The 27,013-nt window shown below is 37.7% G+C and overlaps 2 protein-coding genes across 2 annotated transcripts; both read right to left on the reverse strand.

Moving 5' to 3' along the window:
• Positions 1 to 2,317: 2,317 nt before the first annotated feature.
• Positions 2,318 to 5,354, reverse strand: LOC111946273 (phospholipid hydroperoxide glutathione peroxidase, mitochondrial-like). Its single transcript, XM_004079176.4, has 7 exons — positions 5,248 to 5,354; positions 4,651 to 4,745; positions 4,318 to 4,462; positions 3,971 to 4,122; positions 3,059 to 3,083; positions 2,912 to 2,971; positions 2,318 to 2,738 (listed from the first exon to the last, which is right to left on the reverse strand). The coding sequence occupies exons 1-7, from the start codon at positions 5,326 to 5,328 to the stop codon at positions 2,706 to 2,708; spliced, it is 591 nt and encodes a 196-aa protein (XP_004079224.2). The 5' UTR covers positions 5,329 to 5,354; the 3' UTR covers positions 2,318 to 2,705.
• A 7,078-nt stretch (positions 5,355 to 12,432) lies between these two features.
• LOC101160762 (phospholipid hydroperoxide glutathione peroxidase, mitochondrial-like) lies at positions 12,433 to 19,413 on the reverse strand. Its single transcript, XM_020710995.2, has 7 exons — positions 19,303 to 19,413; positions 18,463 to 18,557; positions 17,678 to 17,822; positions 17,336 to 17,487; positions 14,500 to 14,524; positions 14,352 to 14,411; positions 12,433 to 12,855 (listed from the first exon to the last, which is right to left on the reverse strand). Exons 1-7 carry the CDS (start codon positions 19,363 to 19,365, stop codon positions 12,823 to 12,825), a joined length of 573 nt encoding a protein of 190 aa, XP_020566654.2. The 5' UTR covers positions 19,366 to 19,413; the 3' UTR covers positions 12,433 to 12,822.
• Between the last annotated feature and the right edge of the window lie 7,600 nt (positions 19,414 to 27,013).

Here is a 27,013-nt window from a genome sequence, read left to right on the forward strand (position 1 = left end):
TCATGAGCAGTGGGCCAAAATACCCGTGGACAGGTTGCAGAAGGCTCATTGACAAATACAGAAACTGTTTAATTGCAGTGATTGCCTCAAAAGGTTGTTCAACAAAATATGAAGTTATGGCTACCATAATTTTTGTCCAGCCCTATTTCATTAGTTTTTTTTTTTTTTTTTATAATTCTGTTAATCAACAACTCAAAAGTAATGGCTGATTTTGATTATTTAATTTTCAATAAATTTAAATTTGTTACTTTTGAACGTTTCAAGTCATTTCAGTGAGCATTGTGGACTTTCTTTCTTTAACTGAGGGTTACCAACAATTTTTTCCACCACTGTACTTTTCTATTGACTATATTACTTTTTTATGTGGCCCTTTACTTTAAGGAACTTGGATTGACTAGGTTGTGATCAGTGCTAGAGTTTAAATCTAATCCTAATCTAATTTATATCTAATCTATTTTACTAAAGAGATCAAACTCTGCTTTGTAACCCTTAGTAAGCAATGCAAGCATATTTGGATAAGCCAGCTTTGTTTTGGAATAAGGTGCTGGGGCCTGATGAAACTAAAATGGAGTTATTTGGACATAAGGGGTGGTATGCTTGGTGAACAAACACAGCATTCCAAGACAAACACTTAACATTTGATGGCGGTTCCATTATGCTTTGGGGCTGTGAGGTCAGTGCAGGTACTGGAAATCTTGTCAAAGTTAAAGGTCACATGGATTCCAGTCAGTAGCAGCAGATTCTTACAATGTTCAAGAATCAGTGACAAAGTTGAAGTTCACGCCGGGGCTGGACACTTCAACAAGACGATGACCCTAAACACTGCTCTAATTCTACAAAGGCATTCATGCAGATGAACGAGTACAATGTTCTGGAATGGCCATCTCAGTCCCCAGACCTGAATATTATTGAAAATCTGTGGTGTGATTTAAAGCGGGCTGTCCATGCTCAGAGGCCATCAAATCTGACTAAACTGGAGATGTTTTGCAAAGAGGAACGGTCCAAAATACCTTCAACCAGAATGCAGGCCCTGCTATATGATATATTAAACTGAAATTGATGATCCGAACAACCAATGACTTATGAAGAAAAATCTTGAAAATGATCTTGGGTGCCCAAACTTTCTCATACCACTGTATGTAGGACACTGGTGCTCAAGGCTTAGAGTTTGATATCTGTATAATTCAAAAAGTTAGCCTCTCCTCAAAAAGCTGGTCTTGATTTCACAGCTGTCACCTGTTTTAGTCAAAACCATTGTTTTAGAGGTTTGTTACTAAAACTGCACAGAATAAAGATGAACTTGGATTATAAAAATATTGGACAGTGATTGTTGGATTATTAAGGATTTTTTTCTCAAACATCACAGAGACGGTTATGGTTATACTTTTCTATTGATTATATTACTTTTCTATTAAATGTCGCCCTTTACTTTGAGGAACTTGGATTGCTGTAATCAGTGCTAGAGTTTAAATCTAATCCTCACCATGTTACGTTTAAACTAAGAGTGCTTTAAGTTAAACATTTCATAGGGAAAAATACCTTGACTTATTGCTATTTGACTTTATTACAGCGTGGACAAAACTGCCCCATACTTCCTGTTGACACCACTAAAATGTCCAAATACACAATCAAATTTTCCTGTTAACTCGTTTAACCTCATTAATAAACAAAATCTGTATTGGTAATGACTCAGACACCAGGACATGCATAGGTTGACTGGGCTGGCCGTCTCTACAGCACTCCTCAAAACCACTGGCTCCATTTTAATCTAAAAAAAAAAGAAATCCATCAAATTTACTTTGAAACTTTATTTTTCCAGGTCTGTGCTAATTTATTGCAAAACCCAATCAAATTTGCATCAAGAATGGTAAAGTATAAAAATACTAGATGTTCAGAACCAGATTTTGGTTGCTTTGTAATAAATAAAAGTTAAGTGAAACTCAATAGGGGGTGGGATAATATGAATGTGCTTCCTTCCACTCCCTTTCAAAATAAACTCTTCAGAATCAGTCTATTTAATGGATTCAATGTGCGTGTGTACTCTCCTAATATATCTATTTATGATGGAGAGTTATATTGGCCTTTTTTTTACAACCAATTTATGGCTCTCTTAACTCATGCGTCTTTTTTTTTTAATAAACCAAGTCCAATTTGTCAAAAAATGTGTTGCTCCTCTGCTATAAACAGACCAACATAAGTATTGTAATGTTCTATTGACTTGGATAGAAGTATTCCAACATATGTGTGACAGACGTTAATAAACCCCTTGACCTTTTAGGAGAGCCAACAGAAGAAATGTCCACTGCTGCACAGAAGCTGAAGCAAAAATGGTTTATTTCATACATACTACAGGCCACAAATAGCTTTTGATAATTGCATTGAACATCTACAAATCAAACAGATGCAGATACAACTTTAGAAGGATTTAATTTAATGCGTGTCAGAAAACAGAACGACTGTCAGACGCTAAAGTACGAAGAAAGCTTCTCTACTGTGACTAAGGAACATCTCTCATTTGGTTCGATGAGGTCTGCAGTGAATCAGCCCTGGAGTTAAGTTGCACACCAGAAGTCATCAGGCTCAGTCTTTCCCGGTGATGGGTTTGCAGGCAGAGCCGTCACTAGTCCAGGGAAAATACACAACAAGGCCTCGGTCCATGTGAGAGGTCAGGAGTCCCAGAGAACGTGAAGAGATGGGAGGAAAAATTACAGGTATTGTTTCAGGTCTTTCTTTATTGACTGCAAAAACAAAGAAACAAGAAAAATGTTATTTTGACAAACATGTAGAGTCAGAAAAACTGTTTAATACAAAGTTAAAACCTAGACAATGTTCCTGGAGTTAAAATCTGAATCCTTAATTTTCCATAAATGCTGCTACAGACGGGCACAGAAACAAACAAAAAGTAGCTTACAAATGGTTCATCCTTTGGAGCGTATCTCTTTACCACCTGTCCATTCTTGTCAATCAGAAACTATCAAAAGAAACAGAAATAGATTCATTACATACATATGGTCTATTTTAAAATGTAAAGATGCTAAGAATCAAATTTAAAGTGTACCTTTGTGAAGTTCCACTTGATAAAACTAAAGAGACAAAATAAAATCATTAAAAGACAGTCCGAACATTTTTTCTCCAGATTACCCAGCATTTTGTCTTTTTATAAATTTAAAATGAAAAAACTTTGTTAAACAGACGCTTAAAATGTGTTCCTTAAACAATAAAAATCATTGAGAAACGTTCACACTGAGTCCATAGCAACCCCATAAAGGAAGAGAAAAATGTTTTTAAAAATTATTTTAGATAATAAATAAATAACATTTTGTTATATAAAACGGATGAATAGTACTTAATTAGAATGCTTGGTATGTTGAGTAAAAAATAAAAAATAGAGTAAAGCTTTATGTTGGACAGAAAAAGTTTCTGCTTCTGAGCTTCTGAGAGGATCGATCCCAAAATCAACAAAGACAGCCAGTTCAGACAAGTTAGATATTTTTGTTTTGAGAAAATAACTGTTTTTTTCTTTAAAATTTCGTTTTTAAAATAAAAAAGATAAATAAATCATTTTTTTCATTTTTTTCGGGGGGGGGGGGGGGGGGGGGGGCGTGAAAAACCAAAAAGTAAACACTTATTTTGCAGCAAAAAGTTAGCATTTTATTTGCATGTTTGAACTATTCTGTGGCTGCCATGAATCAATATTACTGTTGTTTCTTTAAAAAAAATAATAATTTCACTTTTTAAATGTTACAACACACTTGATTTGCTATAGACAGTGTCATAAATGCCCACCTAAACCCCTCCTTTAATCTAGACTTTAAAAATATGTAAATCATCTGACAGTCTCTTACAAGAATGTCCATGACTTTAAGGAAACAAACAAACATTATTGCATTTCCTTTAACACAGAATAAGACTGATCAATACTACATTAAAAGAATGTTGATTTTATCTATGGAAACATGCTAAAACTCACTTTCCCATGAATCCTTTTCCTTCAGGCTGTTCTTTCATCCACTTCCACAGGGGGTGAGCGGTGTCATTGTTGACATCTATCTTACTAAAGAGATCAAACTCTGCGTTGTAACCCTTAGCAAACTCTTTAATCTCTGCTTCTGTTCCAGGCTCCTGAGTTGCAGAAGAAAAAAAGTTAAAAGCAGCAAAATAAACCAGAAGGACATTTAATGAAAAATTCAGTGATCTATAACTACCGGTACTCAGCTTTTCCACAATGAGATGTTAAACAGTTAGGCAATTTTATTCAGTAAAATCAAGGGAGAAGCAGCATTTGCAGACAAAAAACAAAGTGTCAATCGGTTTCACCTGGGAGCCAAACTGGTTGCATGGGAATGCAAGGATGCGTAAACCTTGCTCAGCATACTGGGTGTGCATTGCAGTGAGCTGAGTGTAGTTTACGTCGGTCAGTTTACATTCAGAGGAGACATTTACAATGATGCAGACATAACCCCTGGAAGAGAGAAGAAAGCAAAACCAGAGTTAAGACGAAGGGCGTCCCAATCCGGTCACGCGTGACACGATCACGTATCACGGGAGCAATTTGTTCATTTTGTAAACGTGTTAGAACAGAATCGGATCGGGGCCAAAGAAAACCGATCGGGACATCCTTACTGATCAGTGCAGTGATCTTCCTTTTACCTGTATTTCTCAAGGGACACATCATTCCCATCGATGTCTATGGCCGAAAATTCATAGATGGAGGCTGCTTTTTTCCAGTCTTCTTTCTGAGCACACTGCAAAAGTAAATAAATAATTAAAAATAGAGGGGATTATTGCAGAAAGGTGTGGGTTCATTAGGCAATAACTGAGTACTTCAACAGCTGGAGTTGACAGGGCGGGAAAAAGACAGCAGATGAAGCAAAGACGTGAATCTTAACATTCATCAGAATAAACATGGAAAGAAAATCTCCTGTTGATTCCTGTTGGATTAAAGCAACTATAACGACACACTTATACACAAATAACAGGAATAGATTACAAACAAATGTAATAAATAAAAGAAAAATGACAATTTAGGATTCTGTCTTCTCAATTAAACCACTCAACAAGCTTTAAAACACCAAAACGAACACGCAACAAAGTCAGGTAATGAGATTTGACTGATGCTATATTATATAATATAGTCTAGCCTGCATGTTGTTCAACCTTCAACACGCGAATTTTTAAACACGTAAAGCTCATTTACACAAGAAGAAGCATTTAGTCATCCAGTTTGTGCGCTGTTGTAGGACTTACCATGGTTCTCACGATGCCCCTGGTCCCTAATACCCCTAGTAACACTACGGGTCGTAACCACATTGCAGCGACTCTTATCATATGATCCGCCAGCCCCGCCCACTTACAAAACTTCAGAGCCGCCCTTTTCCCATGATGCACTGCCGGTGATTTATTTTCAGTATTTTACGATCTTAAAACGACCATAGAATGGATTAATAATATGTTTGATAAAGTAGATATAGGACACGTGTTTTTTATTTGGGTAATATGAAAATACAGTTGAACATGCTTTTCTTTTTTTCCTTTCTTTTTTAAGTACACCACTATAATTCATTTCTTTAGCAGTTAAAAAGGAGACAAATGATGAATGCTAAACAAATCTTTCCTATATATCGCACAAATGGTTTTTAATACATCATAAGGTGTTCAGAGACTTTAGTTTTAAACACATGATATGGATTTCCAAGAGTTGTATCTAATTATTACAACAATTCCCCACAATTATCCATTTTCACTGATCTAAAAACATTTACCATCTCCAGGATATCAGCTCTTTTTTCATCCAAACAGGCCCTCATAAAACCCAGAGTAGTTCGGAATATAAAAGATCATAAAATATTTTTTTTGTGTTTTTTTTAATTTGATTAAAGACATTTTGATAAGACTGGCGAGGTTGCGATTTAGCCGCAGCTTCAGCTCTGTTTTTGGAAAAGTCCCGCCCCTTTAACTGTCTCCACCAATCATTCTTGGAGGCTTAATCATACGTCATCATTCTGACCAATCAGAAGTGATTTAAGTCTTCACTTTCTTGTTCCGATTTAGCCCGTAAATTCTCTCAGTTCCAACAAAAATAGTGTAGCTTTCCGCGGGATCTGGTATCAGACCGTGGAACAAGTGAACAAAATAATAAAGCCCAGAGAAGCGAGTCTTTCTGCAATCAGCGGGGGTTTTGCACTACATCTCCCATGGGGTTAAAGTGACTCAGCGTAAAATGAGTCTTCCCTGTTAAATATCTTGAAACCACAACAGCCACACGTCAAACAGTTTTTAAATCTTCTTGATGAAATCAAAGGTAAATAGTTTAGTTCTCCTTCAAGGTTTGTGTTTATTAACAGCCAAACATCCCATAGTTTGGTTCAAGTCATCTTTCTAACTGAAACACTTTTCTAATAATGTCTGGATTATTTTATATGTTAAACTTCAGAAGAAGTAATAACAACATTTAAGAAATAGGATTAAGGTGAATTGGCCAGCAGACACAATTAAACTAAATTGAAACAATTTAATTATCTAAAAAGAAATAAAACATCTTTGTTAAAGTTTTCAAAGACGTCTACTTTGATAAAGACAAAGAAAAACTAATAAAACTTCAACATGTTCACTTTTTTTCTTTTTTTTTCTTTAACTTGTCCTGTCCAACAGCTGGGCAGACAGATGAGAGCTGAGGGCCTCTTGGGTTGGACATATTTTACTTTAACAAGAGGGGTTATTAATCTTCTGACAAACCAAAGGTATGTCTGAATAAACCCCTTTTGTAATTGAGGCCAAACTTTATTACATGTTCACTTTTTGTGTATCTACAGAAAACATAATGTTAATTTTTTTGTGTAAAATGTATCAAAAATATTGTGATCATAGTGTTGAAAAATTACAGCTCCCTTTGCACTGACATTTAATAAAACATTCAAAGAATAAATCACAATTCAGAAAGAATTTGTTTTTTGTGAGGTTACATAAAATTTCATCTTAAAAAACTGGAGGGATAAAACAACTACCAGGGTAAATTTCAAATAATTTAGTTGAAAATTATTACTAACTAACTAACTTAACTTTTATTACATCTTTAAGAAAAAACAGCTGCAACTTTCAGCTTTTTCTGCCACAATTATCACAAAAATGCATGTGAGATTGCGGAGGGACTGTACACCAATGCAGACTGAGTTTCTCCTTTTTTAGTTTTTGGATGCTGGTGTGCTGCGGGATTCTTTTCAAGGATAAAGTGAACCTTGGCTCAAAAGAAGGTTGAAAAGCACTGATTTAAACAACCAATGCTATATGAAGAAAAATCTTGAAAATTATCAACTAACCTGGTGTTGTCAAACACACCTGACCAAGGTAATCAGAAGCAGTTGGGGCAGGGGTTCTGAAAAACAGCAGGATATTAGCCCTAGAGACCTGGGGCCTCATTTATAAAACTTTGCAAAAATGTTTTCTGTCCAAAGTCAGACAACTAAGAGAGATCTTTGACTTTCTGATGTGTGCAAACAAGCTGACACACTTTAGTATCAAATAAATCACTTTTACATTTTCAAATAGTTTCATATTTGCATGTAATTTTTCCTAGTTCACTTCAATTTAGCTCTTCTGCCACAGATGGGACAATAATCAATTCAACGTAGCACCAAGTGTCAAATGTGTCTGTGGGGAGATGATGCCCTCTATTGGTGAATACATTAAACTACAACTTTAACAGATTACTGAATGAGTAAATGTCTTCTGTACTGAGCCCGTGTCCTGACATTAAGATATAAAAAAATATCTTGTTCCCACAGATTAATATCTTGTTCCCACAGGTTATTATGTCGTTCGCACGAAATACTATTCCGTTCCCACAAGATACTATTCCGTTCCCACAAGATACTATTGCGTTCCCTCAAAATACTATTCCGTTCCCTCGAAATGATTAACTCGTGCGAACGCAATAATTATGTCGTTCGAACGCAATAATTAATCCGTTCGAACGCAGTAATTATTCACGTCATAAAAATCACACACGCGGATATGCTCTCTGTACGCCGGCAAAACTAAGCCGCTTTCAGCGGTAACTTCCGTGTCTCTGTGACCTATATTCGTTCAAAAAAGGAACATGAAAAACAAAAATGATCACTTTATTACCGTCTCAATGAATATAAGAAAAATATCAATAGATTTATGATAACTAGGCTGCTTTGTCATACGATAGCTCCTGCTAGGCTACTACTAGCGCCGCCGCAGAGCTCTTTGATGTATGCCGGCATTTGGGCAACTGGCTGGTCTGTTGTCAGACAGCTGATATTGTAGTTTAGGGTCAAATAGGAATAATAATATTCAGGACTTGTCTTTTATTAACTTTAGCTGTCAGTCGCTTTACATTCGAAGGCTATTAGGCTACATGCTAACTGACTAGCCGATCATTTCCTGTTATTAATTTACGTCATAGATTTACAGCAGATACCTTCACATTTCTGTCTGTGTGTGTCTCATTACATTGCATTGAAGACACGGAGGATGTTTAGAGAACAGATTTATTTATTTCAAAAAGCACAAAAGCATCCATCGTATTGATTCACGTTCATTCACATGATGATCTGGTACGCCCTCAGTCATCTTGCTGCAAAAGCCGCTTCCGGCCGCTACTTCCGTGTCTCTGTGAGCATTCAATAGAGGTAAAAATAAAAGCAAGAATGGTCGATCTGTTATTTTCTCGATGAAAATCTGAAAAATATCATATTAAACTGGCTGCTTCACCTAAAGCACAACACATAATGTTCACCAAGCCATCTCCAGACTGTCTAATAATAAAGCTACTGGACTTGATGGGGTATCTTCTGAGCATGTGAAGTTTGCCAGTGCAAGGGTAACTCCACTACTTGCAATGTGTTTTACAGCTTTTCTTGTTCATGGATTTTTACCAGACTCTATGATAGCTGTAATGTTAGTCCCAGTGTTAAAAAACAAAGCTGTAAAGATTGGTTGCACTGAAAACTACAGACCAATTGCTCTGGCTAGTATACTATCTAAACTCTTTGAGATAATCCTGCTGGACATGATTACAGAGTTTGTGAAAACGACTCACAATCAATTTGGGTTTAAAGAAAAGCTAGGTACTGACATGTGTATATATGCTCTTAAAGAAATGATTCACAAATATAGGAGTCTAAATTCCTCTGTTTTTTTGTGTTTTTTAGATGCCTCTAAAGCATTTGACAGGGTAAATCATAAGAAATTATTTATGAAACTGATGAAGAGAGGTGTACCCAAATGTGTTGTGCGTATTCTGGCGTATTGGTATGCTCAACAGACGATGCAGGTTAAATGGGGAAACCAGGTGTCAGAACCTTTTAAATCCACCAACGGGGTGAGGCAAGGGGGCATTCTCTCTCCTATTTTGTTTAATTTATATTTGGATGAATTGTCTCTTAAACTTAACGCCTGTCACACTGGCTGTGTGGCTGGAGATCTAATTATCAACCATTTGATGTATGCTGACGATATAGTTGTGTTGAGTCCAAGTACTGCTGGTCTTCAACAATTGCTTAACATCTGTTCAGCCTATGGGCTTGATAATGACATCATTTTTAATGCACAAAAAGTCTGATTATGATCTCTCGGACAAAAGAAGACAAAAACCAAAAATTCCCTGATTTCTACCTGTCAAATGCTGTGCTTGTGTGCACTAGTAAGATCAAGTATCTTGGGCATATCATTTCGGAGGACTTGTCAGATGACGCAGACATCTACAGGCAGTGTCGTGTGGTATATGGCCAAGCCAACACTCTTTCTTGAAAGTTTGGTATTTGTACGGAAAGAGTCAAGGTGACATTATTTAAAGCTTTTTGCACTCCTCTGTACACAGCTCATCTTTGGGCGAACGATAAAAGTGCCAGTATGAGAAAGCTGCAGGTGGCGTACAATGATGCTCTAAGAGTGCTTTTTAATAAGCCAAGGAGGACAAGTGCTAGTGAGCTTTTCGTTTCACTCAGAATTAACACTCTCTGGGCTTGCATGCGCTCGCTGATGTTCAAATTTATCTGCAGATTAAACGCTTCAGAGAATACTCTCATCCTGGCTATAAGCAACATTAGATTTAGTGCAATACGTTTCCGGTCAAATCTATGGAAACACTGGAGGGACTGTCTTTTTACTTGTCTTTGTAATTAAGGTTTTATAGTGTGGTATGTATATGTAATCTTTTTATCTTGGTATTTATTCCTATCCTTGTTAATGAATTTAGTTTTTTTTAAAGTATTTTTTATTAACTTTTTTATTAATTGTAACTATACACTGTACCTCAGCTCGTGTATTCTCGACACTGTGTATTTCTTTTTAGATGACCTGAAAACAAAGATTGTTCAACATCAAAGTCTTGGTGAAGGATACAAAAGGCTCGCTAAGAGATTTTAGCTGTCAATTTCCACTGTGAGGATCTTAGTGAGAAAATGGAAGTTCAAGCAAAGGCCCGGAGTGGCCGGCCCAGAAAACGCTCAGGTAGGCAGAGGCAAAGGATGGTGAGAACAATCAAACTCAACCCAGACCAGCTCCAAAGACCTACAATGTGATCTGGCTGCAGATGGTGTCACTGTACAGCGTTCAACCATTCAGCACACTTTGCACAAGGAGATGCTGTATGGAAGAGTAATGCGGAAGAAGCCTTTTCTGCTCAATGCCAAAAAACAGAGTCGCTTGAGGTATTATAAAGCATATTTGGATAAGCCAGCTTTGTTTTGGAATAAGGTGCTGTGGACTGATGAAACTAAAATGGAGTTATTTGGACATAAGGGGTGGTATGCTTGGTGAACAAACACAGCATTCCAAGACAAACACTTACTACCCACAGTAACATTTGATGGCGGTTCCATTATGCTTTGGGGCTGTGAGGTCAGTGCAGGTACTGGAAATCTTGTCAAAGTTAAAGGTCACATGGATTCCAGTCAGTAGCAGCAGATTCTTACAATGTTCAAGAATCAGTGACAAAGTTGAAGTTCACGCCGGGGCTGGACACTTCAACAAGACGATGACCCTAAACACTGCTCTAATTCTACAAAGGCATTCATGCAGATGAACGAGTACAATGTTCTGGAATGGCCATCTCAGTCCCCAGACCTGAATATTATTGAAAATCTGTGGTGTGATTTAAAGCGGGCTGTCCATGCTCAGAGGCCATCAAATCTGACTAAACTGGAGATGTTTTGCAAAGAGGAACGGTCCAAAATACCTTCAACCAGAATGCAGGCCCTGCTATATGATATATTAAACTGAAATTGATGATCCGAACAACCAATGATTTATGAAGAAAAATCTTGAAAATGATCTTGGGTGCCCAAACTTTCTCATACCACTGTATGTAGGACACTGGTGCTCAAGGCTTAGAGTTTGATATCTGTATAATTCAAAAAGTTAGCCTCTCCTCAAAAAGCTGGTCTTGATTTCACAGCTGTCACCTGTTTTAGTCAAAACCATTGTTTTAGAGGTTTGTTACTAAAACTGCACAGAATAAAGATGAACTTGGATTATAAAAATATTGGACAGTGATTGTTGGATTATTAAGGATTTTTTTCTCAAACATCACAGAGACGGTTATGGTTATACTTTTCTATTGATTATATTACTTTTCTATTAAATGTCGCCCTTTACTTTGAGGAACTTGGATTGCTGTAATCAGTGCTAGAGTTTAAATCTAATCCTCACCATGTTACGTTTGCGTGGACAAAACTGCCCCATACTTCCTGTTGACACCACTAAAATGTCCAAATACAAAATCAAATTTCCTGTTAACTCGTTTAACCTCATTAATAAACAAAATCTGTATTGGTAATGACTCAGACACCAGGACATGCATAGGTTGACTGGGCTGGCCGTCTCTACAGCACTCCTCAAAACCACCGGCTCCATTTTAATCTAAAAAAAAAAGAAATCCATCAAATTTACTTTGAAACTTTATTTTTCCAGGTCTGTGCTAATTTATTGCAAAACCCAATCAAATTTGCATCAAGAATGGTAAGGTATAAAAATACTATATGTTCAGAACCAGATTTTGGTTGCTTTGTAATAAATAAAAGTTAAGTGAAACTCAATAGGGGGTGGGATAATATGAATGTGCTTCCTTCCACTCCCTTTCAAAATAAACTCTTCAGAATCAGTCTATTTAATGGATTCAGTGTGCGTGTGTACTCTCCTAATATATCTATTTATGATGAAGAGTTATATTGGCCTTTTTTTTACAACCAATTTATGGCTCTCTTAACTTATGCGTCTTTTTTTTTTATAAACCAAGTCCAATTTGTCAAAAAATGTGTTGCTCCTCTGCTATAAACAGACCAACATAAGTATTTTAATGTTCTATTGACTTGGATAGAAGTATTCCAACATATGTGTGACAGACGTTAATAAACCCCTTGACCTTTTAGGAGAGCCAACAGAAGAAATGTCCACTGCTGCACAGAAGCTGAAGCAAAAATGGTTTATTTCATACATACTACAGGCCATAAATAGCTTTTGATAATTGCATTGAACATCTACAAATCAAACAGATGCAGATACAACTTTAGAAGAATTTAATTTAATGCGTGTCAGAAAACAGAACGACTGTCAGACGCTAATGTACGAAGAAAGCTTCTCTACTGTGACTAAGGAACATCTCTCATTTGGTTCGATGAGGTCTGCAGTGAATCAGCCCTGGAGTTAAGTTGCACACCAGAAGTCATCAGGCTCAGTCTTTCCCGGTGATGGGTTTGCAGGCAGAGCCGTCACTAGTCCAGGGAAAATACACAACAAGGCCTCGGTCCATGTGAGAGGTCAGGAGTCCCAGAGAACGTGAAGAGATGGGAGGAAAAATTACAGGTATTGTGGCAGGTCTTTCTTTATTGACTGCAAAAAAAAGATACAAGAGCAATGTTATTTTTTTTCTTTTCCCCTAACTTGTCCTGGGCAGGCAGATGAGAGCTGAGGGCCTCTTGTGTTGGAAATATTTTACTTTAACAACAGGGGTTATGAATCTTCTGACAAACCAGAGGGATGTCTGAATAAACCCCTTTTGTAATCGAGGCCAAACTTTAATAATTTTAATTGTATTTGAAAATCTTTTGTGTTGGACCGGACGGAAAATGAAAGGACAGAAGAAGAGAGAGGGATGCTAGAGAGGGGGGGATAGAAGGGTGATTATAGGAAGGGGGGGTAAAACCATGGAGCAGCATAAAGCAACAGGTTTTCTGGATGGTTATACTTATTACGGTGAGGTTCAGATGTAATACAGGTCTACAAGGGCGGGGCCTGTCCACACACTCAATTGTTATAAGCACACCTGTCGACATGTACACAATAAAAATACTGTTCACACACGCACACTTATGCCTTCAAACCAAGTAGTGTGATATATTTCATTAAGTTTAACACCTGTGCTCAAGTGAGTATTTATGTTCTATTAAAGACTCCTGCCGCAGCAGTAGCAGTAGCCAGAACCCCCCCCCCCCAACACCCGAACGGCAGGAGATAGCGAACAACCCCCCCAGGTGATCACATCCGCCACCCAGGCCAGGGCCAGCAGGACCGCCACGGGGGCCCCCAGAGCCAGTGAGCAGGGAGGCATGGGGGGGGGACAGAGAGCGCAGCCCTGGCCAAACCAGGAGAGCAGCCCCTCCGCCACGCCAGGAGGGCCCAACGTGGGGCCCCGCCCAAGAAGAACGCCCACAGCCCCAGACGAGCACCCCATCACCACCCAGGAGCTCTGGGCATCCCCCCGCCCCAACCCCGCGTACGAGCCAGGACCCCCCCAAGGTAGACCCGCCCTGTGCTCCAGGCAGCCACCCACCCAGCCCACTGTTGGTCCAGGATGGAGCAAGGCAGGGGCCAGATGCCCCCGCCCAGGAGGAAGACATCCAGGAGAAGAGGGGGTCCACACTAGGTGTTGTAAACATGGCCCGTCCAGGCTTGCAGACAGATGGTCCGAGGTCCCACTTTCATGCAAAATGCATGTGTGTGAGGGTGTGTGTGTGCATGTATGTGTGTTTGTATGGGAGTGTATATTTTGAGGGTTAAAGGGCGTGTGTATAAAGGGGGTGCAGTTAAAATTAGCGGGTAGGGTACTGAGAGGACATCTCTTGATTACTCATAGTGATCTCCCATCACCTTCCCCACCAAGGGGCCCTAAATGTCTACGGTGCGGTTAAAATTGGCGGGTAGGGCGCTAATAGGACATCTGCTGTATGCTGGCAGAGAAATGTTATTTTGACAAACATGTAGAGTCAGAAAAACTGTTTAATACAAATTTAAAACCTAGACAATGTTCCTGGAGTTAAAATCTGAATCCTTAATTTTCCATAAATGCTGCTACAGACGGGCACAGAAACAAACAAAAAGTAGCTTACAAATGGTTCATCCTTTGGACCGTATCTCTTTACCACCTGTCCATTCTTGTCAATCAGAAACTATCAAAAGAAACAGAAATAGATTCATTACATAAATATGGTCGGTTTTAAAATGTAAAGATGCTAAGAATCAAATTTGAAAGTGTACCTTTGTGAAGTTCCACTTGATATAACTAAAGAAAGACAAAATAAAATCATTAAAAGACAGTCCGAACATTTCTTTCTCCAGGTTATCCAGCATTTTGTCTTTTTATAAATGTAAAAGGAAAAAAACTTTGTTAAACAGATGCTTAAAAAGTATTCCTTTAAAAAAAACAAAAAACAGAGAAACGTTCACAATGACTCCATTGCAACCCCATAAAGGAAGAGAAACATGTTTTTAAACATTATTTTAGATAGTAAATAAATAACATTTTGTGATATAAAACTGATGAATAGTACTTAATTAGAATGCGTGGTATGCTGAGTAAAAAAAAAAAAATTGAGTAAAGCTATATGTTGGACAGAAAAAGGTTTTTTTTGTAGGCTGGGAATGAGCTACAAATGTATTCTAAAAAGGCAGACACTGCAGGCAAACATTATTTCTGAGTTATTTAATCTGGATATTAAGACAAAGGTCCATTTGATTTATTGACTCAGACGTTCAGGAAGAATCATCAGTTTTTAGTATTTCGGTTCTTGTACTTTGTGGGATCTGTGTATTTACATTTTTCAAGTCTCCGTTTGAACAGAAACAAATAAATACTAAAGCAATAAAGTTGCAAAAAAAATAAAAATAATGCTTTAATTCTTTAATATGTGTTACATTTTTTTGATTTGATTTGAAATCAAGCAAAGCAATCAAGTAGAAATAATACACAAAAGCAATATAATCATCAGTTATACATTCATACAGTAACTAATCAAACTTAAGATAATTAGACATATTAATAAATATTGCTTGAAAGGGAGTGGAAGGAAGCGAATTTATATAATCCCACCCCGTTATACTATAACCATTTTATTACATGATTTATCAATATCCGGTTCCTAACTTTTATCAGACAGAATTAAGAATCATAAAGTATCAATAAAGCACATGGCAAAGATGAATTACTTAATTATTATGCAAAAATAACTATTTCAGAAATCAACATGGCAAATGCAGATCAGTCATCTAAAATATATGCAGATTATGTTACTTATAAAAGTAATTCATATGATTAAAACATAATACTATATCAGTAAAGTAGACACAACACTGTTTCAGGAATCTTCATAGCAAAATTTCATCAAGTATCAAAAGTTAAAAACATGTGCAAAATTATGCTACATTAGGAAAGATTTTTGAATCAATTTATCAATTTTTGGAGAAAGTGAAGTAATATCATTAAAAGTCAATCAATTTAACAATTTTCAATAAGTGATTAATCATTTGTTTTTTTTTGTATTTTTATTTTTTTTATAATAAAGTAATGCTGTAGGGGAAAAGTAAAAAGGGTCCATAACTGTCGATTGTCCAAGGTTGGTATTTCTTCTTTTACTGATAACAGCCGTTCTTCTGGGTTTAAACAGTTAATAGTTCTCTTCGATGTTATGACTGCAGACATTAGATTCAGGTCCATATCCTTCTTCAGCTGATATCAGCGGCGGTGAAAGTTGAGGTCAAGCTATCTGCATGTCAGAACTCTCTGCTGTTATTCAGGTGACGTCAGACGTATGGAGAAAGTGAGGAAACCAGGTTTCATATTTCTTGAAATTATTTGGCTCTTTGGATTATTACTCCATGTTGTTTCAGACGACCGTGATAAGACACTTCTCAAAGTCTTTCATGGTGTTCACAACCAGAACCTTGGACCGGTCCGGTGGACAGAGTGGTTTGACGCAAATCCTGCAGCCTTTATCCCCAAGTGTTCTCAATCTGCTTACGCTTCCTGAGAAGCCGTGCATGTTTGGAGAATTCAGCATTCCTTCTGGTCAGATGGTCGTTCAGATACACAGAGGAACCTCGGAGATTTTTACGTGGATTCATCAAAGCTAGCTTGTGTTTTTGATTCACAAACCTGATGAGGATCGCTGGTTTATCCATCTCCTTTCTCCTGGGGAGCGGGTGGCAGGTCTTGATGGTATTGAGATCCAGGGAAATCCCTTTAGATGTGAGAAATGAATGTATTTGCTGTTCCAGAGATTCTCCACCGCTCGCCGCTTCAGCACTGCTAGCTACGCTAGCATTAGCAGTGCTAGCTCCTGCTTCATTCAGCTTTGCTCGAGGTTTGATTGGTACTCCAGTGAGAATGACATTATTCATCCTTACTTGTTGTTCCACATCCTCCAGTCTTTTCTCCAGAATGTCGTCCCGGTTTTCTCGTTGCTCGTTTGGAGCCCAAAATCTTCGGAACTCTTCCATTGTCTCCATAAGTGGCGTTAGCTTAGCGGACACTTGCTCCATAAAGGAAAACAGCGTAGCTTTGATATCATTAAGAATCTTTTTAAGGTCTTCGTAGTCCTGGTTTTTCTTGGGGGGCATGGTCAGCTCTCTTTTTTTGGAGAAAATCAACTTTTTAAGTCATTTGAAGATAGTTGTATCCGCAGAGAGCCACGCACGTGTCCTGCCGTAACCCGGAACCGGGTTGTGTATTACAAAGGGCATTTTATTTTAATGTTTGAACTATTCTGTGGCTGCCATGAATCAACATTACTTTTATTTCTTTAAAAATATATGTAATAATTTCACTTTGTAAATATTATACACTTATTTTGCTATAGACAGTGTCATAAATGCCCACCTAAACCCCTCATAAATTCAAAGATGCTCTTTTTTTTATTGTTGTTACAATCTAGACTTTAAAACTATGTAAATCATCTGACATTCTCTTACAAGAATGTCCATGACTTTAAGGAAACAAAAACAAAAAAATAGCATGTCCTTTAACACAGAATAAGACTGATCAATACTACATTAAAGGAATGTTGATTTCATCTATGGAAACATGCTAATAACTCACTTTCCCATGAATCCTTTTCCTTTAGGCTGTTCTTTCATCCACTTCCACAGGGGGTGAGCGGTGTCATTGTTGACATCTATCTTACTAAAGAGATCAAACTCTGCGTTGTAACCCTTAGCAAACTCTTTAATCTCTGCTTCTGTTCCAGGCTCCTGAGTTGCAGAACAAAAAAAGTTAAAAGCAGCAAAATAAACCAGAAGGACATTTAATTGAAAAATTCAGTGATCTATAACTACTCGGCATTTCCACAATGAGATGTTAAACATTTAGGCAATTTTATTCAGTAAATTCAAGGGAGAAGCAGCATTTGCAGACAAAAAACAAAGTGTCTATTGGTTTCACCTGGGAGCCAAACTGGTTGCATGGGAATGCAAGGATGCGTAAACCTTGCTCAGCATACTGGGTGTGCATTGCAGTGAGCTGAGTGTAGTTTACGCCGGTCAGTCCTCATTTAGAGGCGACATTTACAATGATGCAGACATAACCCCTGGAAGAGAGAAGAAAGCAAACCCAGAGTTAAGACGAGGGGCGTCCCAATCCGGTCACGCGATCAAACATTGTGTGATACGATCACATATTTTCAGACAGGATGTTGTATCCCTATCGGGAATTGGATATTTATTTTATTCTCATTATTATAATCAGTGCCATATTTAAAGCTTATAATTACAGACAAATATCCTACAGGAATGGATCAAGACATTTCATTGCCATAAAGCACAGCAGAATACAGCACTAGTGAGCAGGAGGCACAAATAGTACTTTTCTCAGAGAACGACTCAAAGTGCTTCACAATCCTAAAACATAAAATCAGAGAAAGAACACAAAATGGCACAGGGAGTCTAAAGCTGGTACAACCCTATGAAACACACTCAGGCATTTAAGTACACAAACAAACAAACAAAAGGGAACACAAGTCAGCTAAAAGCTCTCCTGAATAAAAACGTCTTAACTTAAGTTTTAAAAACACTCCACTGAGTCAATCTGGCACAGAGACAGGGGGAGGTCATTCCAAAGTCGGGGAGCAATTTGTTCATATTGTAAACGTGTTAGAACAGAATCGGACCGGGGCCAAAGAAAACCGATCGGGACATCCTTACTGATCAGTGCAGTGATCTTCCTTTTACCTGTATTTCTCAAGGGACACATCATTCCCATCGATGTCTATGGCCGAAAATTCATAGATGGAGGCTGCTTTTTTCCAGTCTTCTTTCTGAGCACACTGCAAAAGTAAATAAATGAAAAAAAATAGAGGGATTATTGCAAAAAGATGTGGGTTCATTAGGCAATAACCGAGTACTTCAACAGCTGGAGTGGCACCGGATGAAGCAAAGATCATAACATCATAACAGTCACATGGTCCTGGCAGAAACGACTCAGAGCCTAATCAGAGCTCTTGGTGCACTTTGATCGACTTTTGGTCTAAACCCCACGCCCCTGTCTGTTAGTTACTCAAGAAATAAAAGACTGCTTGGATCATGAAGAGAGGTGTAGCTGTCCGCTGTAAATGTAAATCCCTACTGCTACAGGACAACAAGAGGAAATAATTGGGATTAAACATGAAAAGGAAATCTCCTGTTGATTCCTGTTGGATAAAGCAACTATAACGACACACTTATTAATCCAAAATGTGTTGTTTACACAAATAATAGGAAGAGATTACAAATAAATGCAATAAATTAAAGAAAAATAACAATACAGGTTTCCATTTTCTCAATCAAACCACCCAGCAAGCTCTAAAACACCAAAACGAACACGCAACACAGTCAGGTAACGAGATTTGACTGGTGTTGCTAAGCTACCCGCCGCGATCATGTCGGACGTATTTTTCTGCTGCACTGCGTCTAAAAAAAGAAACCAGTCTGACCTGCATGTTGTTCAACATTCAACACGCGAATATTTAAACACGTAAAGCTCATTTACACATGAAGAAGCATTTAGTCATTCTGTTTGTGCGCAGGACTTACCATGGTTCTCACGATGCCCCTGGTCCCTAATACCCCTAGTAACACAGCGGGTCGTAACCACATTGCAGCGACTCTTGTCACATGATCTGTCAGCCCCGCCCACTTACAAAAGTTCAGAGCCGCCCTTTTCCCATGATGCACTGCCGGTGGTTTATTTTCTGTATTTTACGATCTTAAAACAACCATAGCATGGATTAATAATATGTTTGATAAAGTAGATATAGAACACATGTTTGTTATGTATGTAATAGGAAAATACAGTTGAACGTGTTTTTTTCTTTTTTAGAAGTACACAAGTATAATTAATTTCTTTGGTAGTTTAAAAAAGAAGACAAACGATGATGCTATAAGAATCTTTCCTAAATCTCGCAGAAATTATTTTTAATACATAATAAGCTGTTCGGACACTTTAGTTTTAAACATATAATATGGGTTACCAAGAATTTTATTCAATATTACCCTAAGGAATCTAAGATTTGCCACACTTTCTATTTTTACACTATCAATAGGCAATGCTACTGTTTCTGTTTGGCAAAAACCATAAACTTGTTTTTTCTAGTTCAATGAAAGCTCATTTTTTGTGGCCTGAAAGGTTAACCTGAAAACATTGTGAGCCACTATTTACACTAAGAACCCACTAAGTGGTCTCACTTCCTCAGAAGAAATTCATCAAAATTAACCCAGAAGAAGTTTGCTCCTTCAATAATCTGTCAAAGCTGTAGTTTAATTTATTCACCAATAGAGGGCATCATCTCCCCACAGACACATTTGACACTTGGTGCAATGTTGAGTTGATTAGTTTCCCATCTGTGGCAGAAGAACTAAATTGAAGTGAATTAAGAAAAATTACATGGAAATATGAAACTATTTGAAAATGTAATAGTGATTTATCTGATACTAAAGTATGTCAGATTGTTTGCACACATTGGAAAGTCAAAGATCTTTTTTAGTTTTCTGAATTTAAACGGAAAACATTTTTGAAGTCGACCAAAAGTCTTAAATCTTTATTCATACAAATTTATATTTCAAATGTGTTTTTAAAAATGTGCATCCTTTTTTACTGTAAACAGTATACTACAACCACTTGAAATCAGAAATGTCCTGTCCAAGCAAAAGCATTTGCTTTTTCTCATTTGCTAAAACAGATTAGGATGGATGGAAAAAGACGATGTCTTTTCATTGTAATGGCTGTTTCAGGTAGGACAAGAATACCTGCCTAAAGGACAAACAGAACTTCCATTTACCAGTTGTTCGGAGGAGTGCCTTTCCCATGAGTTTTTATTGAATTTAACCTTTTCATTGGTCTTTTACTTGGCAATTATCTTTAATAATAGAGCCAAGAAAAACAAAAAGATAGCGATGTATCAGATAGCAAAAATTTGCTTATTGACTTGACCTAAAATGCAATTTCATGAAGTGAAATTCCTGGATTAATTGTGAGACTAAAGAACCAGAGAAAACTTGTTTTCCTTTTGTTTTGTGTGCAAACTCTGTCAACACCAAGGGGTTTTGGGTCATCTCATCATCTAATGAAGAAAATTTTAATTAGGGAATGACAAACACAGAATCCACCACAGGTTTCTCCCTGAAACTTTCATCCTGAAAAATATAATTAAAGGTTTCACACACAGCCAATTAAAACTGATCAAAGGGGTCCATCTGCAAAAGACATTGCTGGAATCAATGCGGTGTGAAGGTGGGTGCAGAGGTGTAGGGGCTAGACACTGCAATTAGTTGCTGCTTTGCTGGTTCTGTCAAAGTGAACACGCATGAAACAATGCAGCCACTTTTATGCTTTATGGATGGTTTTGCATCTAAACTACATTTGCATTCACTTACCCCACTATGCAACTCTTTATTTAAAATATGATGCCAAACTGATTTTTCATGCATGAACCAAAGCCTGAACCCATCTTACCCGTTTCTCTCATGCACAGATGCACAGCTTTAATTAAAATTTAATAGACAATGAGGTTAGAAGATGGCATTCCATAAGGTCCGTGGCTCCTTTTTTAACAGCTGTATAACAGGCTTTAGATTGCTAAAAGACCTGATGAGGAAAGGTTAACAAAATGTTTGTTTATTTAACCACAGCCCACAGTGTAATGTAATGAAATCCTCACATCTGAGGCAGAACCAGGCAATCAGCCAGCAGTTGTTGTAGGTCAAGTATTTAGTTTATCCATGCTGCAGGAATGTTAGAAGAAAGGCTGCGTGTGATGAAGCTAAACTATATGAAAGCTGAAGATGTTTTATTGTCGGGCTTCTGACAAAGTGAGAGATTAAAACCTCTGTTAACTAAGCATAGAAGCAAAAGAGAAACTTTGAAATTTGCAATTAGAGTGTGGGGATTTTTGCACCGATGCAGCACAGAACCGCTTAACCAAACCCTAATGATCAAAACTCATATTTGTGAAAAAGTGGAAGATAATGAATAGAGAAAGATATAAAATGCAGAGAAACAAACAACTTTCATATTAAAAGGAAAAAAAAGCTGTTGCCTAGAAACAACCTCTGCTAAACCCGATTCTACCACACATACACACACAGACGAGCACGCACATACACACAACGCTATGAGCACCCTGGGAGAGAAGATCAGATGCTTCAAGAAAAGTTAGGGTTATTTCTCTCTGTTCCTTAGCAACACGTTTGCTGTTTTCTTGCTTTCACTGTATCACTGATAGCTCAGCTGGAGATTAATAGTCAGAGACAGAAATTAAGTTGACTTCAAAACTTTTAACATTTTTTGCAAAGTCTTCTTTATGTTAGAGGGAAGAGTAAAAGGTGGCATCAACTCTGTGGGAGTGTGATAAAGCATTTTCTTTTTCTGAAGATGAAACAGCTCTTTGTCTTTTGTTTCAAAATAAGTGTGCTTTATTACCCAACATGCTGGGGTAATAGTGATAAAAATAATGATCATTTTATTTTATTTTAGAAGTTCAGCTAGTGTTTTAATTTTTCCCCATAATTAGGAGTACAAAAAGTTCTCAAATGAAAACACAACGTATTTTTAAAAAAAGATACACCTGATGTATACACGAAATATGTAATCTTATAAATTATCAATTCTAAATTTAATATAATATTTAAATTTACTTGCTAATCTCCACAAAATGGGATTATAGGGATCTACTTCCAATAAAACCATTTCGGCACCATTCAGAATACCTAACAATAGGAATGTAATTAAAACAGATGGCGACCCATATTTGCATTGGCAGAGCATCTTTTGCATTTAACCCTCACACTCTGAGGGGCTTGGTTGGCAAGGCAACTGATTTTGCAGTCTGTTTTCCACGACTGCCTCCTGATAGTCCAGATCAGCCTCCTTATCCTTTCATCTTCTTAGAGGAAGCACAAGTAAATCCAGGAAGCCGTGACACGTGTTGAATGTTGTTGCAGGCCGTCATGCTGGCAGGCAATTGACAACTGGCTCGCATTTAACCGATAACATCAGTATCTCTCTGATGCAGTCCTGTGATCAATACTTTGACTTAAGCTGCTTCAGTGCGACACGGTGGTTTCAGATCTAGTTTTAGGTCAGGTGACGTGATAAACAGAATTTCAAGGGGGGAAAAGTAGCTCTAACTTTCTCGTAAAAAAAAAAATCCACTTTAGAGGATTTCACACCAGAGATTTCTATATCTAGATCAAGTAGAATTAGTTTGGCAAGGTACCCTGAATGTGTGTCTTCAATAAGGAATAAAAACGTAACAAAAAACAACATTGTAACAAGCCTGGATTTAGCCAGCCCCTGGGGTGCAGGAAGTATCAGAATGGGGCAAGTGCAGGTGTGCTGAGAGTTTGGGGTGTCATATCCCTCCAAGCCCCCAGAAAACCATGCTATCATCATATCAGTTTATCTATTCGAATACCCATTGTATCCTTTGATCAATTTGTCTTCAAGCTTTTATGTTGAATACGCTTCCTGACACTACCCTCTGCCTTTACCGGGCTTGGGACAGGCACAAGCACAGGTTTGTGCCCACTTGTTCTTCACATCTTTCTGTGTCACAAATAAATAATTACTCGTATTCCTATCGCCTTCTTGAAATATTGCAATTTGGCTCTACAACCATAAATGAAGCTGAATTAAAAAAAACTAAAAAAAAACTCTTCACTTTCTTACATGGTCTTGGTCGTTGTTAACGTTTTAATCCATGTTACATCCAGCGTTTTTTTTTTCTATTAAAGCCTCTAAAAAAGGAAAGTCCCGCCCTGCTGTCTCACCAGATTTGACATGCAAATTTCAGCAAATCAGATCAACCAGAATGGTTATTGCCCCCAAGTGACAAAAACCCTCCCTGTACATTGTTGCAAACCGAGCGAACGCGCAGGATCGCCGCTCAGTTAGGATTGCAGCCGTGCAGTTGTAAAATACGAAGTCGCTCAGTTAACATTGTGCTTGCGCAGTTGTAAGGTTCGCTCCCTCAGTTCCTAAATACAGTCGCTCAGTTATCTTTGCGCTTGTTCAATTAATGGCATAATGAAATGCCGTACCCCCGGGACAATTTTCTGTTTCAATAAAAATGTTCTCAGTGGTGTTTTAATTATGATTATTGTGTTTTAACCAAAATCCCACAGCCCGAATGTCTTAAAAAGCCATATTTCATGTTTATCTGAAGCCTCTGTTACCAAAATCTCCTCTACATGGGCACGGTCATTGGTGCTGAGCTGAGTAGCTCTGCCCGTGATCTTTCTGCAAGCTGTCTTGCATGAGTGACGAGCTTGACACAAGGGGGTGACACAAACGACACCAACTGACAGTCTCAAAAACTGTGAAAATTGTTCAGTTACCTTGCACAGCAAATAAAATGAAATGCCACAAAGAAAGTAACAATTCCCACGTAATCTTCTCTTAGCCCCACGAACCCAGAGGAAGGGTTAAGTTCAGGATTACGGGTTACGGTTAAGCTGCGTTCACACCGGGATTTGCGGCATAGGCGGCCAGTTTCTATGTTAAGTCAATGATACAGATGGGATATGAGGTCCAGCGGCGTGATTTGAGCGACGGCACAAAGGTCTGGCAGCAGGGCAATTTCAGCAGCGATTTGGTACCCGTCTGAACCAAATTGCCCTACATTGCCCGTCCCGGCTACTGTTGGGCGAAGACGGGTACACCCTGGACAGTCCATTGCAGGGGCAAACACATTTGGGTTTTTAACTTTAAGTTTAATTTGATGCTGCAACAACAAAATCCAGCCTTGGACGCACTTAAAATGGGAATGCAGCAATGTGCTATCTTCTCTTCCCTGAGCCTGTGGATGCTGGAGGAGGCAGGGAGCTTGTGCAATGCACATGGGCTACTGGGCTGTTGTGACATCATAACTGCTCATTAATTCAAACCTAGCATCTTTGGGACATATTGATTGACAGGAAAGGAGAAATACTCCTTAATGCAAATATGAAAGTTTTTTTGTTACATTTGTTCTCTTTCATAAGAAAAATACCAAAAGTACATGTCAAAAACTCAAAAAACATGATTTTATTAGAGGGGGACTTTAAGCATATCTAATGTGGTTTTGCCATTATGGTCTCAGGAAATGTGGCCTGAACTTGAAAAAGTTTACTTCAAAAGTTACAGTTACAGACAACATATACTAAGTGCCTTTAATCAGCCTGTCTCAGTGTGTGTGAAAGCTTTTTACTTGCATCCATAACCACAACTAATTACGCTAAACTAATGAGAGAGAACGTCTTTGTCAAACCCCACAGGATTTCTTTCTACCTGCTTAAAAGAGAGGACTCTGGTATGGACAACGCAGCAGCACGCTAAGGATCCTAGTCTTTGATTTCTCTGTGCAGCAGGCATGATCCACCCGCCCTGCTGGGAGAGAACCTGAAGAAGGTGCAGATGAAAGGCTCCTTCACTGACTGGATTATGAGCTACCTATAAAATAAACAAATGAGTGGAAGGGGTCAAAATGGCATCACAAAACATACAATGATTCAAAACAAATAGATAAAAGGATATTTAGAATGAATCATCCTGTTATAAGGAATATGAAATATGGACATAGCTCATTACCAGTTTAGCATGAGCCCCGCTGTGATTCAATGAGGGAACAGCTGTGCTGGGAAGGCTATCTTTGCACTGAGTCAACTAAAACTGTTTTGTAGGTGATGATAAAAGAAATGCAACAGAGTCAGATCTGAGCAGTGTGGTAATCTTTTGTAATCGTCAAATTGTTCTAAAAGAAATTCATCAATGGGGTGTAATGATTAATGGACTTAATTAAGTTCTATTCTTTTGTACCAAACAGATCAAGCAAAGGCAAGTTGTTTTAGTTTATTATAAAGTCAATTAAAAATGAAAAAAAATATGCATCTCAATATTGGAAAATACCCTTTGGATGGAGACATGGTGACACTGATAACATTTTTGGCCAAAGATCAATTTTAGGTCAGTTTGGATCGGATCGTTCAAAATGAACCAATATAAACAATGAATCATATCTGCAACCACAAATTGTGATATGAATCGAATTGTTGTTAAAATTGAATCGTTACAACCCAGGTCATCAACAAGCAACCTACAGAACACCGAACCTGTACCTAATCGCTTACATCACATACATTTTAGACTCAGAGCTATATCCCTCTATGGTGAAACTCTAAAAGCAAACTTGGATGAAGCTGGTTGTGTTTTTATGGTCCTACAAAAGCGTTTTGACACTGTTTACCATCCTTTACAACTATCAGAGCTTTCTAATTATAACTTGTCAAAGACTGCACTTAATTATTTTCAGTCCCATTTGTCAGACCGTAGTTATATAAAAAATAAAATATATATTAATTTTGCTATGATTAAACACTTGTTCCGTTTTTTGCTCTCCTTTATTGTTGTTGTTAATTGGTGTTATTAGTGTGTGATCAGTTGTTGCTATGCTGGAGGACTGCAGATTAAAAGTATCATGCTGAATCTGGCAGAAACATCTCTTTTGTGTGATTAATGGACATGGTCCCAAAAAAATAAAAGATAGAAAAAAATATACTTCACAATGTTATTAATCAGGAAACCATTTGCAACAAAGTTCATGTTTTACTCAAAACCTTGTCTGTACTCAAAAATGTGTCTTTTTCAGTTTAATCTTTTATCTTTGCCCTTTCCTTTTTAATTCTTTAGTTTTATTTTTGTATGGCCAAAATACAAAATCTCCTATCAGCAAATTTAAAGATTTTGAGTTATAAAATGGTGAGAACAAAGACAACTCTACATTTTAAGAGAATCTAGAAGAAAATCCTGCCTGACTGGAATATTTGAAACTTGTTTCTGCTAATTCCAGATGAATTCTGTTGTTTTTCTGCATGCAGTTTTAAAGAAAAAAGACTGAACTGCAGGTTGATTTACTGCTGATTCACTGCACTTGATTTTAGCTCCTCAGAAGTATACAAAGTCCACATGTCATTGTCAAAACACAGGAGAAGTTAAAAGAAAATGTCATAAAAGAACATGGTCATTTCAAGACCATGCAGAAAATAATGTTAATGATGGAAAAAAGACTAAATAAAACTTGGTGAATTGTTCTACAGTGGAACCATGCTGAGATGTTCACAACGAAAAACAAACAAGTGACAAACTGATAACTCAAAGCAAATAAAAAGTCGTGTCTGTTCATTAATTTTGAAATAACAACATTCTGTCAACATCAGGTTGTCAGAAAAATCTTAAATCAGTAGTTACAGATTGCCCTTTAAATGCCACCAG

The sequence above is a fragment of the Oryzias latipes genome, chromosome 17 (assembly GCF_002234675.1).
Source record: "Oryzias latipes chromosome 17, ASM223467v1".
NCBI classification, from domain to species: domain Eukaryota; kingdom Metazoa; phylum Chordata; class Actinopteri; order Beloniformes; family Adrianichthyidae; genus Oryzias; species Oryzias latipes.